Genomic DNA, 19,699 nt, shown 5'->3' on the forward strand with positions numbered 1-19,699 from the left:
GGCAGGAGCTGTTGTAGAGGTGTTTCAGAGGAACGGGGTGAGGTTTAAAGCAAAGGTTTTAAGAAGATTATAAATGCCTGCTGGGTTATGTCCCCAGCAGTGACAGCAGGAGATGCTGTTTAGGACCAAACCTGGCCACTTCCTGAAGTCCCTTTGCTGCAGAATGTTTTTCTTTTTTGCTGTCAAATTATCAGAGTGAAAGTAAACTATAGCTAGCCATCAGCATCTTAGGGGTTTTTTGAGGGCTTTGGCATCCCAAAATGGAATACCTGTGTTGGAGTAGCTGGGTGCTTTTGAGGCTGCACCAGCTCCATCAGAAAGCATAGAGCTGGCACTGAAAGTTTTCATAATGTTACTCTAAATTGCAACCCCACCACCCTTTCCACCCCCAGGGGCAGGTGAAGCTGCAGTGGGGCCTCCACCTTTGCAGCAGGTGTGCTGCTGCTCCAGGTTTATCAGCACTGGCATGGTTCAGCACATAGCACTCTGAATGCAGATGTGGTTTGGGGTTTGCACTGATGCTTAGGGCAGCAGTTGCCTGCAGTCCAAAACCCCATCACCCTGTTTCTCATTTCATGCTCAGATTTACCACTTCAGGGACCAACTCTGAGCTTCTGTCTCCTGGGGCAGTTTGAGACCCACTGCCGTGGTAGATTGGGGTCACAGTGTTTCTGGTAGCAAATGTCCATGGATCTGCCCTGTGGCTGTGTTGCAGACTGAATGCTGGATGTCACTGTCATCCCACTGATTCCCTGCTGCTTGCAACTCCAGAGGCTTTGGCTGAGCTTTGGGGTTGTTGGAAGTACCTTCAGCCCTTGGTAGCAAGCATGGACAAGAAGTTAGATGGAGAAGTAGATGAAGTGGCTGCTCAGAACCAAACCATCCATCTCTTTTCATGCTTTGTAGGTGATCTCATTGCCTGCTGCCCTGGTGCTCCATGAATCAAGGGATGTCACCCACCCTCGACATATAGATGCACTGCCCTGTGCTCTTCCAGCTGGGAATTATTTATGACAGGGCAATGTGTCCTGCAGTGGTAGATTGTGGGCTTATTTATGGGGAGGAAGGTGTCCCACAGTATTTCTCATTTCATGCATGAATCATTCCTGTGTCCCTGACATATTTTGTTCCCCCACACCTGGGCCTTGTCTGGTGCAGAGAGATGCTCATGGATGTCAGGAGTTGGAGTCAGGATCTCTTGCATCTCACTCAGTTTTCATAGCCATAAACTACACTAAAATGCTAGTATTTTGTAGGACCCCTCCAGGAATGCCTTTTAATGAAGTCAAGTGTAGAGTTACTAGCAGAACTTGTGGGAGCTGTCATGCAGCCCTGCTTGAAGCCAAGGGAAACTAGAAAGGTGGAAAGGAGAGAAACTCAACACATGGGAAAGGTGGAGGTAAGGAGGGATACTAGGATAATGGCATGCCTCATAAACACAGATATAAATCCCTCCCCATCCTGGCTAGCTGAGCAGTTGTGGTCAGTGACAGGGACAGCTGCTGCCTGTCCTTGGTTGGTCCCTGCACCCAGGCTGGCTGTGTCTGGCTGGGTGGCAGCTGATGTGCCATGTCTGTGCCCTCCCGCTGGCAGCATTCACATCCCAGCAGCCAAGCTGTCCCCAGCAGAGCCTTTCTCCCTTGATGCTGATGTAACTCGGCTGCTCTGCCCTGTGTTTCACCAAGGATGAAGGGGAAGAAGGAGGGAGTGTTGCCTCGAGTGCTGGATGGTTCCTCTTCTCTTTCTTCAAGACCCAGACAGGATAAAAGAGCAGGAATTTAAGTGGCATCAGCGATACACAGCCAGCTTTGGGCTAGGGACTCTGTTCACTTGCTGCCATGTACAGTTTGTCTCTCTTAAAGTGATGTATGTAAATAGTGCTGGCAGGAGGAGAGCCCAGACACTGAACTTAGGGGCTTTTTAACAGGTCAGTAGGTAAAAACAGCTCTCACTTGGTCCTGATTCCCTCTGTACTGCCCTGCTTGGACTACCCCTGCTTAGCACAAAGGGCTGCTGCTCTGGCCAAAATCACACCCAAAAGATGGCACAGCAGGCTGAACAAGTGACTGCAAGGGCAAGTACTTGAAGCTCCAGGATGTGACAGCATGTGCCTCCTCTGTGCAGGTGTTTCTGTGTGGTGGTGTCACACCAGGCTGTGCTGCAGTCAGGGGTCGCAGGGAGGAGTTAGAGAACTTTTGGATCTCTGGGGATGAGCAAGCCTGTCACTTTTGGTGAGCCTTCATGCAGGTATATTAAGAGCACAGAAGACAGGCAATTGCAGACCCTGTCCTATGAGAAGCACAGAAATTATTTTGAGCTTTTTGTTTTTTGATTTTTTTTTCCTTCCCTTTGCCCCTTCATAACAGCCTGGGGAAAAACGTAGAAGAGGGGTTTGCCCTGTGCAGGATGCTTTCTGCCTCTGCTGTAAGGATGCAGAGGAACTGGTCCTGTCCTGGTGGGTTCCCAGCAGTGGTGATGGAAACTGCCAGTCCCCTCCTCTGGATGATGCTCCAGGGACATCACCCGTGACAGCTTTGAGCCAGCAGGGGGACAGAACTGAAAGTCACAGTCTCTGCTTGAAGGGATATTTTCATCAGAAGTTGCATTTCTAGAAGTCTGTCTAGAAATTACATTCCAAGCCTCTAAGAATTAATGAGAGCTCAGCTACATAGATAGCAGTGCCACCCCTGAAGAAAAAGAGAGAAGACTGGCATGCCTCTGGGCAAAATCTCCATACTTGCCCTGTGCTGAGCTTCCAAGGAAAACTCCTTCCCACAGGGATGCATCCGTGCAAAATTAGCACCAGCAGCCAGTGGTGGCCGCGGGAGCTGCTGAGTCCTCTCCCCAGCCCTAAGGAAAACAGGGATAGGTTTTACCTGCCTCAGCCCTCGCCCCACAGTGTGCAGGTGCTGGCACTAGGGAGCACCCAAGTGTGAGTTCAGGAAGTTTGGGGGCAGCAAAGCTTTGCTTGCTCTTGTGGGAATAGTAGAATTTTCTAGAAAACAATGTGTTTGAAAAGTATGTGGAAGACAGAGCTTTGTCATTTCAGAACAACACAATTCTGGGGCTTGGGGTAGTGGCCCCTGCATGCTGAGGGTTTAAAAGAAAACTGTTGGATCCTGCAATAGTCAGTCATGTGGGGCTCATGCTGGCGAGGAAGGCTGATGTCCTTGTCCCCCCTCCCTTCTAGCAGTACTCTGCTCTTGCTTTTGGCTCCAGTCTTTCCACCCATCCACCCACCGGCCTTTTATTCATCAAAAGGTGTAGAAGAATTTGCAGCAAAAATAAATGAATTTATTTTCACCCACCATCCATCCTCGTCGGCTGCGTGGGGAGAGCTCTGCAGCTCATGACAGTGGAGGAGGGAGGCAGAGGAGCCTTGCAGGCACAGCCGGGGGATTGCACAGGATCCTTGGCAGGAGTGGAGGGTGTGTGGCCAGCGTGGTGCCAGCGCTGCGGGGACATCCTTGGCATGTGGTGTCAGCAGCGGTGTGTGGACTCAGGGCAGCCCTGTGCTGTGGGAGATGGGTGGATGGATTAGAAGAACACCCTCTTTGGTCTTCAAAAGCTGGTAACCATCCTTAAATTTCAAGCAGAATGACAGTGCCATCTTGTGTGCTGTCAGGCCCTGGGTGCCATCAGCTGAGGAACCTTGCTGTGAAGCATGAGCAAGCTGAAATCATTTTCCTTGGCATGCACATCACAGCCCTTTAGTGCCTTATTCATAGGTGTGTGCATCACAAGGTGTTTTTTTTAATTATATGGTTTGGGTTGGAAGAGACCTTTAAAGACCATCTCATTTCAACCCCTCTGCTGTGGGCAGGGACATCTTCCACCAGACCAGGTTGCTCAGAACCCCATCTAATTTGGCCTTGAACACTTCCAGGGGTGGAGCAGCCACAACTTCTCTGGGCACCCTGTGCCAGTACCTCACCAGCCTCATGGTAAAAAAAAATTCTTTTTTGTATTTTTGTCTGTGCTATGAATTCCTGATGTCAAGATTGTGTGGTGAGGCAGGAAGCTGAGGAAGTGGAGAGAGCTAAGGAAGGTAGTAGTGGGTTTTCCATGGCTGCTTCTCCTCACTTTTGCTCTTGGCAGCTCAAGAGTCAGGAAGGGAGTGCTTGGTGTTTGGCTGGGAACAGCTGGGGCCTCTGTAAAGTGCCTCCAGTGCTTTCAGAGTGGTGTTCCCAGGGCAGCTGTGGTTAAATGTGAGACATCCGTGAAGAACAGATCCTGGAGTGAGCTGGAAGGGCTTTGGGTGACCATAGTGATGGGTTGGCAGAAGGTGGAGGCAAAGTGAGGGTGAAAGCAAAGACAGAGGTGCTGCCATGAGACGAGTATCTGGAAGGGCAGGGAGAGTTGTAGTTGTCAGGGTCTGTGTTTATCTTTGCAGCAGTGATTATTTTCAGATAGCATGTGAGAGAGTAAAACGTCAGCTCCTTCTAATAATAGCGCTGCAAACAAGGCTGTTGCTCATTACTGACAGCTGAGATGAAGTTAGTTTTGTTTCATCCTAGGTATGAAAAAGTGCAAAAAGAAGCTGTCCTCTGAGTTGATATCCTCAGTCCAGAAAAGGTCAGGAGGAGAACAGGATCTCCCAGCCCTGGGGTGTGGCACTGCAAGGTGTTTTTTCCAGGGTGCTTCCACCCTGCTCCAGGGTTAAGGGCTGCTGGAAGAGTGGATATGATGAGGAGCTGCAGCTGGCTGGCATTGTGGAAAACGTAGAATCATAGTTTGGGTTGGAAAGGACCTTTAGAGGTCATCTAGCTGAGTCTGGGTAAAAAGCAATCTGAGGACCTTCAGCATTCTTGCTGTGAGACTGGAGGGTTTTCCCAGAGGAGAGGAAGTCCCAGCCCAGGGTCAGCAGCATGTGGTGTGATCCCAAGATCAGTGGCAAGTCCCTGTCCAAATGGAACTCAGCTGCCTGGAGGAGGGATTTGACAGCCCCATGGGGGAAGGCTGTTCCTGGGCTTGTAGCCACCTTTGGGAACTTGAGGTGCCTTTAGTAGCCTGAAGGAACTGGCTGCTGGTGATCCATGGAGCAGACACAGACACAAGGAGGACAGCAGGATAGACGTCTTGGGGACTGATGGCACTGGTATAAAGGAGAGCTGAATACAACTCTCATTGTTTGAGCAGATGTGTCCTGTCTGTGGCTAATTATAAGTGTTGGTGTGCACAAAACACACTGGGACATGTGCCAGATACTATTTCTTTTTGTGTTGAACTCAAAATCAATATAATTAAGCTTTAAAACTGTAAGTAAAAACTAACAAGGAGTGCAGGTTTGCTGTCATGCTACTTGCAATTGGGTCCAGCCCGTGCTGGGATGGATGGGTGTGGGAGTATGGAGAGGGTGGTCAGAGGGGCTGGGAATGTGAAAGGTTTGGTGGCTCTGTGGTAGCAGGTATGTCCAGGTTTGGGTTTTAAATATTCAGAATACCTCAAAGTACCAGAAACGTGCCATTTGACAAATGTGGGAAGTGTTGCTGAGCGAGCTTTAGCAGCCTCTCAGGTTTGGTGGGCACAGAGAAGAGGTGCTTGCTAAGAAGAGAAAATAAGGAATAAAAGTGGGAAGCAATTGTGGAAGCAATTGTGTAACCTTGGGTTGAGAGGAACCTTGGTTGTTTCTCTGGTTTGAGGGGAAATGAGGCAGGCTTGATGAAGAAGCAGCTCCAGGAGGAGTTGCTGTGGATGGGGCTGGATGAGGGGGATGTGACGACTGTGCCACCAGCTGCAGCCCAGTGGACACCAGTTGATGAATGCTTCATGGCACTTTTGGGGGCTGCCTCAGGAGTGGAACCCCAGGGAAGCCTCCCCAGGTGTGGGGAAATTCCCACTACACTACAGGAGTGGTAGCCATGCATGTAGGGTGAGGATCACTGCAGCCCAAGCACAGATCACACTGTGCTTGTTGTGTGGCCAGAGGTGTGATGGATGGGCTGGGGAGTGAACTGGGCTCAGCCACCATGTGATGAGCACTTTAAAACCAGCAGAGAGCTCTCTACCCTACAATTTGTATGCAGAGGGAGGGTGGCTGCTTGATTTCAGTGCTTGTAGGTGTTCGTCTGGGGTCGTGTCTGAATAAATCACGTTCTGAGATCCAAGTGAGCGCTGGGGAACAAGTTGCGCTGTCAGTGCAGCAGCAGAGCAGAGACATCTTCACTGCTCATGATAAATGGGTCAAGATGGGCCCTGGTGGTTTAAAAATTAGCTGTTGACCTAGATAGCAGCAGCATGATGACTTGTTCACAGTAGGAACAAGAGTGAGCATCGCTGGAGCTGCACGTTCCTCTGAATGTGAGGATGAGCCCGGTGTGCTGAGGTGAACCTGGGCTGGTTCCCTTCCTCTTGTTTGTAGCCAGCTTTTCCTTGGAAGCTGAGCTGTGCCACAGGGAAGACCTTGGCCATCTCTTTTGGATGGCCACAGACCACCCCATGCTTTGCTCTCCTCCAGTGACAAAGGATACTGGGTGTCTTACTCATGTTTCCCCTGGTTTTTCAGGAGGGGTGGTCCTTTGCCCCCCTGAGCACCCCCTTGGGCTGCATAACTCTGGTCTTACAGAGATGTGCCGAGCAGTTGGCAGGGTTGGTGCAGAAGACGGAGCTGCTGCCCAAGTCAGGTTCTCTTCTGCTTAGCAGCCGGGAAGAAGGCCATTGTCTGCACTAGGGGTTTCTCCTGTCACGAGGTCTTCTTCCTCTGGATGAAGACATATTGCTCCAGAGCACTGAAAGTCAGTGCTTTTCATCTGGGCAAGAGACCTCTCAGTGCCCATGGTTGGCTGCTGTATTGAATAGTGTCTTTCTTGAATGATAATTAAGCAACTGGTCTGGCCACAACTTGAGTACTGTGTCCAGTTCTGGGCCTCTCAACTTAGGAAGAATGTTGAGATGTTGGAGCATGTCCAGAGAAGGGCAACAAGGCTGGTGAAGGATTTGGAGCACAAGTTCTATGAGGAGCATCTGAGGTAGCTGGGGCTGTTCAGGCTGGAGAAAAGGAGGCTTATGGGAGCCCTTCTCATTTTCTACAACTCCCTGATAGGAGGTTGTAGCCCCTGTGCATTTTCCTTGGGAAAACAACATTTCCTTCATGCTGTCAGGGAAAAATAGTGGTCCTTATTTCTGGAGGTCATTAGTCCCCACATGTGACGTGGTTTTGGGCCCCAGGCTCTGCTCCCAGATGTGTGTTTGGCAATGGGCCCTTGTCCATCGGGAGTGACTTCATGTGCTGCTTTATCTCCCACAGGCTCCTGCTTTTGGGTTGCCGTCCTGGACGGCAACGTGGTGGGGATTGTGGCAGCGCGGGGCAACGAGGAGGACAACACCGTGGAGCTTCGCCGCATGTCCGTTGATTCCAACTACCGCGGCAAAGGGATCGCCAAGGCCCTGGGCCGCAAAGTGCTGGAGTTCGCCATGCTCAACAACTACTCCTCCGTCGTGCTGGGAACCACGGCCGTGAAGATGGCGGCCCACAAGCTCTACGAGTCCTTGGGGTTCAAGCACGTGGGTGTCGTGGAACATTATGCCCTGCCAGGGATGACACACTCCTTACTGGAGAGAATGTTTTTCCAGGTCCGCTACCACCGCTACCGCCTGCAGCTGCGGGAAGAATAAAAAAGCCCCCCACCAACCAAAACAAACAAAAAAAAGTATTTTTTCTCCCTTCCTACCCCTTCAAAAATAATAAATTATCCTTCTATTTCTCATCACCATTGATTTGCCAATTTTGGGTTAGAATTTTTGTACCCTCATGTCACATTTGGTTTGCTCCGTTCAGCTCGATGGGCCGGCCGAGCAGCGCCCCTTCCTCGCATGCTGTAGGTGGTGGTGCTGGGAGTGCTGCAACCCAGCGGGGCGGAGCGGAGCAGCGGCCTCTCCTTCCCAGGTACCTCTGTAAAGCACAGAAACTTACTGCAAAATAGTACAACTGCTCTGGTGTACATAGTCCTCTCCTTTTCCAGGTGTAAGATAACATAGTGATGCATTCATAATAGTGCAGAAATATTACTTGAATGCAGTTTTCAGTATTTCACGCACCAGTAAGTAGAATATGCATTCCTCTTACTGTAATCTACCGGTTAATAGTTTTCAGAGAAAAGGTGGGGGGTGCACCCTGCCCCTCCGCCCCAACCCGCTTGCTACAATGCATGAAGAGGAAAGCGCGTGCACGCACTCAAACACATCGCACTGCCACCACGGCACTGGTGTTGCACTTTTTTTGGATGTGCCTCATTCTGCCAAATGTCTGAGAGACCCCGGGTGCATCCGGTCACCACGACTCCGCTCCACCTCCCCCTCCTTCCTAAGCCAGCACAGACTCGGACCGGCTGAACTGAGCCCCGTTGTACCATAGTGTGAAGTTAAGATCAAACCCGAGTATCTCCCGCGCTGTTCCGTAGCCACGCGTAACCTGCAGTCCTGGGCCAGACTCCGCATGTGCGTTGGACTTTCTCTTTGCTGCCTTTTGGGTTTTTTTTTTTGGTTTGTTTGTTTTCATCTTATTTTTAAGGGTTATTTTTTTGTTGTTGTTGTTATTTTTAGTTTTGGCTTTTGCTGAATGGTGTCGTTGAGGCGTAATGGAGGCTGCAGTTCCTATGGCAACACATTTGCACATTAATGTGCGCACCAAATCTCACCACTTCAGAGAAGCAACGTGTGACAGATAATAGCATTTTGGGGAGCACCAGGGTGGGGGGGAGCGTACTTATTATCTTAACCAGCTGCTTGTTTGATAAATGTAGATGGCCTCACTGCAGCCTTCCATCAAAGGTAATTAACTGCTTTAATGATGTCAGATTTGTGAATTGTACAATGCAAAAAGCAATGCAAAGCAGATTTGGCATGTGTCTGTACCCGGTATGTATGTACAGTGCCTGCCAACTAAAGAATAACCAAGACTACAGCTTCTTCTAGCCTGAGATATCAACTTTTATAACTTATTTAAACAAATAGCAACTTTGCATGAATTACATCTTGGGGAAAAAGAAGACTGGTAGGTTTTAATTTTTAAAGCGTGGTATCAGAGGTATTACAGAAAACCATTTCTGGCTGCACTTAATTTCGGGTGGGTAGAGGGGTTTGGCTCTGCTAGTATATTTAAAGGGAAAACCCCTTTATTTACTGGGAAAACAATTATTATTTTATGAATTATTATGTGTGTTGTGAGGGGGCAAACCCTCCCACCTCATCACGATGAAGTTGGTGAAGGGGTGTAGAGCATGTGTTAACCACGCTTGCAAATACAATGGAAGAGTCAGCAGGAGAGCTGCAGAAGGAAGGAGCCTTGGGGTGTAGGGAGAGGACAGGGGGCCCTGGGGCAGATGGGGGGACACACAGGACAGACCTTGGACATGGGGTGCTGTCTGTCCCACTCCTGCTGGAAGCTGCCCTTTCCTCTCCAGCCAGAAGCTTTCCCAGCCCTGAGAGGTGGCTGGTGAAGCTGATGGAGAGCAGAGGGCAGGGGGCTCAGCCCATCCCTGCAAGGGCCAGGCACTGATGCTGGGGAGGGAGGAGCCTTTTGGCACAGCCCCAGTTGTCCTTTCATTGCTTGGCTTGGGCTCCTTCCAGCCTGTGAGGAGTTGGAGGGGCAGAGTCCCAGCGTGTGTTCCAGCAATAAGGGGGTAGTGAGGATGGTGAAGGACACTGTAGCAAGAGACCATGAGTTTGATAAACAAAATTTCTTTATGGGGCACTATATTTTTAAAAGTTTCTATGCTGTACATTTCTCCTGAAGCTGAAATAATGTACTGTTGGTAGGGGTTTTTGTATAGTGTACAGAAATCGGCAGAATATTTTCTTGCTGCATTCAGTGATTTATTAACCGAAGTAAAACAGACAAATATGAAGTGTTAGCAAAAGTTGAAAGAAAAAACACAAAAGTTCGTGCCTTTTTTAGTTTATTTTTCTGTTGCTATATAATCACTGCACTAAAACCTTTCCGGGGGGTAAAAGGAAAAAAAAAACAAAAAGCAAAAACTAGTCTCTTAATAAGGGAGGAATATGTAAAGTCTAAATTGAGCATTAACTTTTTTTATTAGGCTATTTAATTAAACTAATGTTGCTGGTTTTATTTGATACCTGTGCCTTTGAAATAAAACTCCACATCCTGTCAGAAAATCCAAGCCTGGAATAAATCCCACCAGATCCCACAGACACAGAAGTACCATCAGGTTTACCAGTATTTTCTTCTAAAACGTGTAAACTTTAACTGATGATATTACAGTATCTGATTGTAATACCTGTTGAGTTTTCTGGGGAAGAGGTGCTTTGGAAGGTGTGGCTTTGGGGGTGCTGTCTGTGTTCCTCCCCAACACACGGAAATGCACTGATAAGGATTGAGTTGTTGCCACTTGGCCAGTAGCTGCCAAGAAAATTTATTCCCTTCATGCTTCTGCCAGTTGCTTTGTGACCGGGCTTTTTGGAAGAAATCCAGCTGGTTGCTCCCAGCTCTCCAGCCAGAACAGCTTGTTTCTGAAGGAAAGGGCTGGCTGCCAAATAGGCTGGGATTTGCTCTCCTTGGAAGATGGTGCAGGCTGCCAGAGCTGCATCCCTGGGAGAAGCAGTGGGACAGGGGTGCACAACCTTGTGTGTTGTTGCTGCTCTCCCACCCAGAGCTGCCAGGGTTGGGTTTAAAAGCACCACGTGATGCTGCTGTTCTGTCTGCATTCATGGGAAGTTTGGCATGCAGGGCTCTGGGGTCAGGGGTGCTGTGTTCTGGACCATGCCAGGCTCACCTGCTGCCTGGGCAGTTTGTGGGCAGACCATGGTGCAGCTCACAGGGTGACACGTTGAGGTTGAGCTGCCTTTGGCAGATCCATCCTTCTGCTCTGCATCTTTCAGGGTGCACTGGTTTAAACAAAGTGCTTGGAAAAGATCAGCACAGCCCTTTCTCTGTGCCTGGGCATCATCTCCCAACTCTTCCCCATCCCAGATCCGTGGCTGGGTGGGTGAGGAGCAGCACAAGATAGTTGTGGGGTTGGTCCCAGGCAGAAGAGGTGGTGGTCTGGACCTACTGCCAGTCCTTTAGTCTCAATTCCAACAGAGACCCACATCAGTGTGAGATGGGAGGGGATTTTCCTGATTTATTTTGGGGGCTTCTCTTTCCAAGGACAACATTGGCAGAAGTGTGAGGAATAGTGTCTTGAGTTTGAGCCCAAAGTTGGTAAATGTGGTGGTTAAGACCAGTTCAGATTTAGGTGGAGGATGTAAAGGCACTTCCCACAGCAGCTCTTACTCTGCAGTGCAGGTGGGCTGTCACAGCCCCTGCCCTCGTGCTGCCTGCAGAGGTGCAGTTTCCTCACCTGGTTGCTCTCTCCTTAGAATGGGGCTTTTTGTGTTCATCCCTGTGCATGAGGCACTGCTCAAGTGTCCTTTGCTTGGAGGGGCTTGGGACAGAGCCCTTGCTCCCTGAGGAAAGCACTAGGTGTCATGTCCAAAAGTTAAAAAAAAAAAACCAAAAAAACGGGAAAGAAGGGAAAATTTGCATTAGTGTAGCTGAGGTCCACAGCCTTGGGATTGCCCCAGCCCTCCAGCACAGCCTGGGCCATTCCCTGTGGAGTGAGCAGGAACTCCCTCCACATCCTGAGCAAACTGGCATCTCAAGCACCTGTCATACTTGGCAATAAGCTCTCTGGGAAGCTTGGCCCCTAAACAGATCCAGGCTGATAATGCTAAGCAATCAAACCAACAAAGAAAGTGGTTTCTTGTCTAACTTGAAACCCTTAAATTTGTATTTGTTGTAAATTCATGCTGTGTTTTCCCTTGGTGAAGCAGACAGCACCTGCAAGATTCTTAGGAATGGCAACTGTGTCTCTGCTGGGAGATGCAGAAAGGTCCAGGGCACTGCCATCAGTGGAAAGCTGTTCTTTTCCCTCCCCTCTGTCCCTGTGTGGGATGCCATCTCTGAGAAAGCCTCTACCTTTCTCCAGAAGTGATGCTACTTCTTGGTCCTGTGCATGGGTACAGCCTGCAGGACCCATTTCAGAATCTGTCCCCAGGGCTGGGACCTGGGGTCGTTTTACCCCTGTGTTCTTCCCCCTGGGAAATGAGGATGATTCTTTGGGTCATGGTGTCTGAATTTAAGCATCCCTGGTAGGGGAGGCAGGACTAAGGCTCAGCAGTGGCTGTTGGGGTTGGGATGTGCCTGCTGGGGTCCTGGTTCTGCACAGCTGCAGCAGGAGCAGAAAGTGTTTGGTGCCAGGGGTGTTTTGGGCCCTGTCCTTGCTGTGGCCAGCTGGAAGAACAGAAAGTCCCATGGTCAGAATTCCCAAGGGAGCTGTGGTTTTGCAGAAATTGTCCCAATCCTTGCTGCTGCTGTTGGTCACTGATCCACACCTGTATGTGATTCAGGTCTGCTGTCTTTTAATTTGCCAGATTTGCTGGCTGAGGTGTAAATGGATAGAAACTGCAGGGACTGCCAAATTGCCAAACACACAAAGGTAGGAACCAGCTCTGGTTACCTCTGAATTAACAATCTCACTTTGGGTTTGCTGGAGCCCGTGTTTCATTAGTGCTGGTGTGATGCTCTTGGTATGCACTTTACTAAAAGCTTAATAAAGGCATTTTAATTGGACACTAACTGGACTTTTGCAGTGGAATATACTGTACCACATAAAGAAAATGAAGTTATGCTAAGTGTTAAGTAAGCTTTAAAATGCAAAAGGAAAATTTTGGCTTTTTCTCCCTCAAAATAGATTCACATAGAATCTTAAGGGAAAATTGGTGTGCTCTTGCATCCCTCAGTCCTAGGGACTACGCAACAGAGCTTATCCCACTAAAACCTGCTACCTGAATGGTGCTTGGGAGTATGTTTCATGGAAAATAAATCAGGAGATTAATTTGAATAACTGAGAATTTAGTCAAAACACAGTATTGTTTAAAGTAACAAGCTCCAAGTCAGCATTTGGAGTTTGATCACAGTTAAAATCACTGTTCAGTGCTGTCTTTGTATTGCACGATGATGACCTGTGGGAGAGAACATGCTTTTAACATCTAAATAGTAGAAGACAGACCTAGTGAGACCAAGAGCATAACAAATACATAATGCAACTGTAAATTTATTTACAAGTAACACGTTTGAATGCAGAAGCAGCTACTCCTATGTAAGTGTATTGAACTTACAGCTAATATTGTTTCCAATTTCTTTTCCTCCAAAGCTTAATCCTTTTGCCTCATAATATGTATATTTGATTTTTTAAAAAATGTAATTAGGTTTAACAAAGCATCAGTTGCTTTGTGAGTTGTACTTATGATTGTGCTGGGCAGTTAGCTTTAAGCAGTTTGTGTGCTTGTGTTATTTTATTAAAGCAAAAGTCTTCTTGAGACAAATGCAGTAAAGGAAAAAAATATTTTGGTAGTGTTAAGCAGATATGTGGTATGCATTTCGAAAATGTCCAATGTCAGTTAAAAAAAAAAAAAAACAAACAAAAAACAACAAACAGGCTAAATTGCTTCCCAGAACTGCTCATGTTTAAGGCAGTGGCTTACTCACTCACGCCTAAATAAGAAACTTGGATTCCCCCAAACAGCCTCTTACTCTGCATCTCCTCACCGTTGTACAAGACCAATGTGAAATGAGTCTTGTGTTTTCTATGTTCAGCATAGTATGTACTGTACTCTGTAACGGGAAGTGGCTACAAGTCCTCAAAGAAAAACGAACACATTCTAAAACAGCAATAATTACCACTGTAAAGCAAAAGAGCACGTGGAGGGAGCCAGGGAGATAGTTAATGAAGGTGATGCTGTTGGGAGCACACTGGCAGCAGTGTGTTCCTAAGGGTGCTGTTGCACCTGGGGAGCAGGATTAAGTACCAGGGAAGGCCATCAGTCTCTGGAACTGGGTGTCACCTTGGCAGAGAACCTGCCCGTGTGGGGTCCCTAGAGCTGAGTCCTTGTGAGCCTTTATGCAGTGCAGGCTTTTCACCACAGTTAGGGGTGAGTTATTGTAAAAAACATCCTGGTGGGAGAGACAGATAAGGAAGAGCTGTCAGAGTCACACGGAGGAAGGCAAACACTTATTGCCACAGTCTTGTACCCCAGCATGCCCTGCTACTGCACTTCTGGGCTCAGCAATGGCAGAAAACAGAATCAATTACTCTCATTTTCTGTGGAGGGAAGCAGGAGTCAGCTCTGTTGGAAGGCTGCATACCATCAGGGCAGCAACACAAACCCTTCCCCAGGCATGGCGGGTGTTGAGATGTTTGCAAGTTATCCCTTGGTGTGCTCCAGGCTTTTGAGCTGCAGCCAGGTGTCCCTGGGAGCCAGCCAGCTCTCCAGGGACAGCAGGGTGTCCCCAGGCAGGGGCAGGCCAGGTGCTCTGGACAAATGACTTGTAGGTACTTAAGTTCTGTTCCTGATGGCCGCTGTAACTGTGAAAATTAACCAGACCTGCTGTGATAAATTTGGTTATATAAGGTTAATTTTTTATAAGTGAAAACTGAAAAGATGAAAGAGAATTGTAATATGAAAGCAACTGCTGTAAATAATGTACGAATGAATAAAATCTAAAACTTATGTCAGTTTTTTCCTAAACTGTATTGCTGTCAAGTTACTGATGTGCAGATGGTGCCTGCATCTTTTCCAGCTCCCCAGCTCCAGATGGGCAGACACCACTCATTCCTGCTTCCCTTGATAGTAGGGATATCTTTTTGTGCCTCATGCTTGTCCTTAGGTTGAATTTCCATGCTATTCCAGCTCCTGCTGCCATGTCCAGAAGCTGCACACAGTAACTGTGGAGACAACCCTGCCGTGGGACCTGGCCTGGCCCTGGGGCTACCACTGGCCACCTGCCTGGTTGAGCACTGAGCCCAAATCCCCTGGAGATCAGAGGTGGCCTGAGGAACGTGCCACGGGAGCAGAGGACAAAACAAAACCACACAGTGTCTGCTCTCTGCCACCCAGGCCATGAGGTGATGGAGTGAGCCTTCCTGAGTGGGATGCTTCCATGTGGGGGTGCCAGGCCACAGAGGCCCCTTTTCCTTCCCTACACCTGTGCATTACCTTAGGTAGAAACCAGCACCAGAGGGCTGTTCCCCACTGCTTGTTTGTGAAACCTGCACAAGGATATTTCTGAGCACCTCTGGAGCACCTCTGTGAGGCCAAGAATCACTGACCTCCCTTTGAGGGGGGGGGAACGGGGCTCCAGCCTCCAGTCACAATTAGAAATAAACTGATTGCTGATGAAATGGCCTCCGGGGCTGTCTGTTCCTGAAAAGCAGTTTCTGGTGGCAGTTATAAATGCTGCAGGAGTGCCCTGGCAGCAGCAGCTGAGGGACACCTACCCAGCAGCACAGCCCTGGCAGCCTGGCTCTGGATGCTGCAGGCAGCCCCCCAGGGCCATCATCCCCCCAGCAGTGCAGCTGGGCTTTGGCATGTGCAGGGTTATCTAGCTGAGCACTCAGGCACTGATGTGCAGCATAAAGTTAATGCCTTTGCCCTGTGGATGTGGCCCTGTCACTTCCCTGCCCTGTCCAGAGGTGCAGACCCTGATAGCAGTATCTCACTCAGAGGAGGTGAACACAAAGCACCTTCTGGGACTGATAGCAATGTGTTCTGAGATTCAGCCTGGGGGCAGAACAGCTGTAAGTTCATGCATGTGCACAAGTTTTATTTTATATCAGAACGAACCGAAAAACCACCTGCACCCTTAAAACAGCTTTGGTGAAATACCAGAAAAGTGGCAACACAAGCTGAGTTAGGTTTAGAAGCTGCTGCAGTGTGGGTGTGCTGTCTGCCTTAAAGCACCTCAATTAACTGCTAAGTGGGTTCAAACTCCCCACTATCAGGCCACATATCCCTGTCCTGGCCTCTTTCATACTTCATGGTGAATTGCTTTGGATAAAAAAAAATAGAATTCATGGAGACAAGGACTCTGCCTTCATGCCCTGTGTTCCAGGCACAAATTTTGCGCTCTGGAGGAACAGGACCTCGTGATCCCTTTCCCTGTTGCTCTCAGCACAGCCATCATCTACAAACACCTTGAGGCCTCCTAGAAAGCCAAAGCAAAGCAGCAGCACAAGCCCACTCCAGGCTGTCCCCTCTGCCATCCCATCAGGGGTTTGACACTCTCCCAGAGAAAGGAAGAGGGATGAGGCTGGAACCAGGAAGGGAGTACCCCAGGTCTACCAGCTGAGAACATCCAGCCCACAAAACTGCTTTTATCTTGACCAAACAGCTGCAAAATATTCCGTCTACTTACCTATCCAGCTATCTACATCTCTCCCTCCCTCCAACCTTCCACCATCCATCCATCCATCCATCCATCCATCCATCCATCCATCCATCCGTCCGTCCATCCATCCATCCACCATCCATCCATCCATCCATCCATCCATCCATCCATCCATCCATCCACCATCCATCCATCCATCCATCCATCCATCCATCCATCCTGACCCACCTTTTGTCAAGAGACACATCTGCTCAGCTGTTGCCAGAGTCTGCTTGGAGTGCTCCTGAGGGTGTGCAGGAGTCAGCTCGAAGTTTCCTTCATCTCCCAAGTCTTTCAGAGTGTTCTGTGACATTTCTCTCTTGACTCCCTTAAGCATCTCCCCACCAGCCTCTGATACACACATTTAATCACCACAGTTACGACCTCTTCCATTTTAATAAATAGGAAATCCACATGAGGGTGAAGGTGAGGGTGTCCTGTCACAAAGATTATTTTTATTGCACCTATTTACAGCACGACTGGCCAAATTTGTCAGGAAATCAGCCTATTAATTTCTCCATGGTAGGTTTTCATTCTTTTCTGTGCTTGATTGCATTTGCAAAGTCAGTAAAGTAAATTCAGCACCTGATGTCTGTTATAACAGAAGAGGAATGAGCATTGTAGAAAGATGAATCTTCTCATCTGGACATCAAAGGCAGGGTCAGGTGAATCATGCTCCAAAAAGCACTCATTTCTCTCCATTAATAACCAGTCCAAGACATGTCTAGACTACCCAGCAGTAAATGTCTATCCCAGAAACACCTAAGGTGAGATAAATCCTGACATGATGCCTCTGTAGAGAAGCTTAATTGTACCTGAGAACTCAGGGAAGCTGAAGGACAAACTATCATTTTTTCAACAGATATTCACTGGGGCTTTAAAAGTAAATGGTTGCATTCAGTAACCAAGGATTAAATACTTAATAGGGAAATATATTCCTGGTTGTTAAAAAATCAAATGTTTGATACTGTGGTAGAGATGAATAACTTGTAAAAACTCAGGTGGTCATTAGTGTGGTCCAGCTGCACTGGTTATCTGCACTGTAGTTCCATCTACGAGAGAGAAGTGTGAAAATCAATTGCTCACCACCACTATTTATATTATAACCTAATTACTTTGGTTTTTTTACCTATACAGGAAAAAACTGATGGAATAGGAAAAGAATAAAGAGCTGGTTTGTGTTTCTCTGCAGAGAGAGAAGTGCAATGGAAGAAAGGAGCACTACAGCAAACTGAATTACCTTTCACTCCTCTTGGTTTGTTTAGTTATCACTCATATTTTACCTTGCAGCAACCCTGAATAATAGCCATTAAAATCAACATCACTTTTTCAATTCTGTTGTTTAGATACCATTTGGGTTTAGAGCTGTTGGACTTACTTGTAAAAACAGAAGCTCCTACATCCTTCTCAGCTGAAGAGGCCATGTTTCTCAACAGAAAAGACTGATCTGTATGATGAGATTGGCTTCCAAGATTAATTTTTTGTTCTTTTTCCTTTGTGGAAATGTAAGAAAATAAGACAAAAAACTAAATGCTTAAGTCTTACAGATTGTGACTTCTTTAGGAGCACTTTAAGGAAGAGGAGGAAATGTTAGAAGTCAGTGGACCATTAAAAAACCTCCAAGTAATGTGCACTAGGAAGATATTTTGGCAGAGCATGAAGGGGAAGAGGATTCAGTACTGGACCAGGACCCACCAAATGGGAAGGATAGATCTTTACCCCACCCTGGGAACTGTGAAAATATCAGTGTTTGAGGGAGGGATGACTAAATGGTTACAAATGCTGTTCTTGGCCTTTGCCAAATGTGGAAGGTGGAGAACCCTTCAGTCCCACAGTGCCAAACTTCTGCTCTTAAAGCACGAGGTGTCTCAAACCTATTACAGAGTCATTAGAAGGGGAAGGTCAAGCCTTCAAACCCAAAAAGATCACCCCAGGAAATGAATTTAGGATTGGATGCTCTCTTCACATACTGATTTATTTTCTTTTTTTCCCCATGGATAGAGGAGCTGAGCAATCCAAGAGGTGCTTGTAGGGTTTGGATCGTGTTGGTTTGACAAAAGCCCCATGCCTTGAATAATGACCTCATGCTGGATGCCAAACCTGCACAAAGAGCTGAATTTTTCCTCCAGCCCAGCAGGTGGGTGAGAGGCTCCAAGGCCAGGAGACTTTGTGCCATGCCTCTGCAGGCTGGGTGCAGGGGTGTGCAGGGGCAGCAGGGCTCTCCCTGCACTGCTCTGCAGCTGCCACTGGAGCTGCCATCCCCTCCTGGGTGCACACAGACACAAGGGCACGACAGAGAAACAGCTCTGCCTTCCACTTCAGGGCAGCATACCCAGAAAAACACCACCTAAAATAACTTCAAGGTTAACCACAGGGGAAAAAAACACACTGTGATTCTGCCTCACATTGCAGAGATTAGCATTCTGTTCAAAATACTCTCTAATGCAAGAATGATATCTAAAATATCATTATTAGCTTCCATGCATGTCAATTAATATAATAATTCATATAAATATATATATATTTCTGTAATGAAAATACCTTTTTTTTTCTTAAGAACGTACCCAGCTCTCCCACTGAGTCCACTGTAAGAGAGAACCCAACTGGAGATCCTCCTTTTGCATTGCCAAGTGTGGTGAATGGAATTCAAATGACAGGGAAAATTATACTGACCTATCCCTATCTTCATTCCCATTAAGTTTTGTAAGGGTTAATGCACAGAAGAAAAAAGGTAGCTCTGTTCATCAGTTTCTGTTTCAGATAATGTTAGATGGGACATCAGTGTCTTGGGAAAAGTGAGAAACTAAAAAAAGAGTGAGCAAATTAAAAAAAAAATTAAAAGAAGGGAAAAAATGGAAATGAGAGAGAAAAAAAAATCAAACTGGTAGCTAGTTTCTACAAATACAATAGTGTGAAAACTTTCCAGTTTCGTTCCCAGGCAGGAAAAAATTGTATGGCTGGCACTTGGGTACATTAAACTGCAGAAAATATCCATAATAGGTTTTTAAATTTTTGCAAGGCTGAGGTTTTTCTCACTGGTGCTAGATCTGAACTTTTTATCATTGTAGTCTTAATCTCCCAAATGTCAATTAATATATCTAGGATTATCATATACCATCTCCTTCAGTCTGGCCATGGGGAGGAGAACTGCAATTCCCCTTTGTGCTTCAGCTCTATTGCAGTGTTTTAAAGCAGTATTTGAAATTTTGGGCAGCCTGGCAAGATTCCCTCCCTGTGACTTGCAGAAATAGTGCATTTAGTGAAGGCAGATGCTGTTTTTTTCATACTCCTTCTAACAGAAACACAATAGATTTTGATATGGACAGCAATGCCCTCTAGAAACACAAAGGACATGATTCAGCTGGCTAAACATGAGGATCCACTATCATTTGAGACAGCCTGTGTTTAGATGCTTTGAAGTGAGGCAAGCCAGGCTGTGAGCAGTGCTTTGGGAGAATTAACCAGCTGGAGAGGTGAGAAATATTGTTGTAT

General features: G+C 47.4%; 1 protein-coding gene across 1 annotated transcript in view; it reads left to right on the top strand.

The window, feature by feature from the left end:
* The window catches only part of NAT8L (N-acetyltransferase 8 like), a 32,584-nt gene extending 18,055 nt beyond the window's left edge, over positions 1 to 14,529 (top strand). The window contains exon 3 of the mRNA XM_021535656.3: positions 7,247 to 14,529. Within this exon, the coding sequence (XP_021391331.1) occupies positions 7,247 to 7,614 (368 nt within the window). The 3' untranslated portion in view covers positions 7,615 to 14,529. The remainder of the gene's footprint in view (positions 1 to 7,246) is intronic.
* The last annotated feature ends 5,170 nt before the right edge of the window (positions 14,530 to 19,699 follow it).

This window comes from Lonchura striata, chromosome 4 (genome assembly GCF_046129695.1).
Source record: "Lonchura striata isolate bLonStr1 chromosome 4, bLonStr1.mat, whole genome shotgun sequence".
NCBI lineage: Eukaryota > Metazoa > Chordata > Aves > Passeriformes > Estrildidae > Lonchura > Lonchura striata.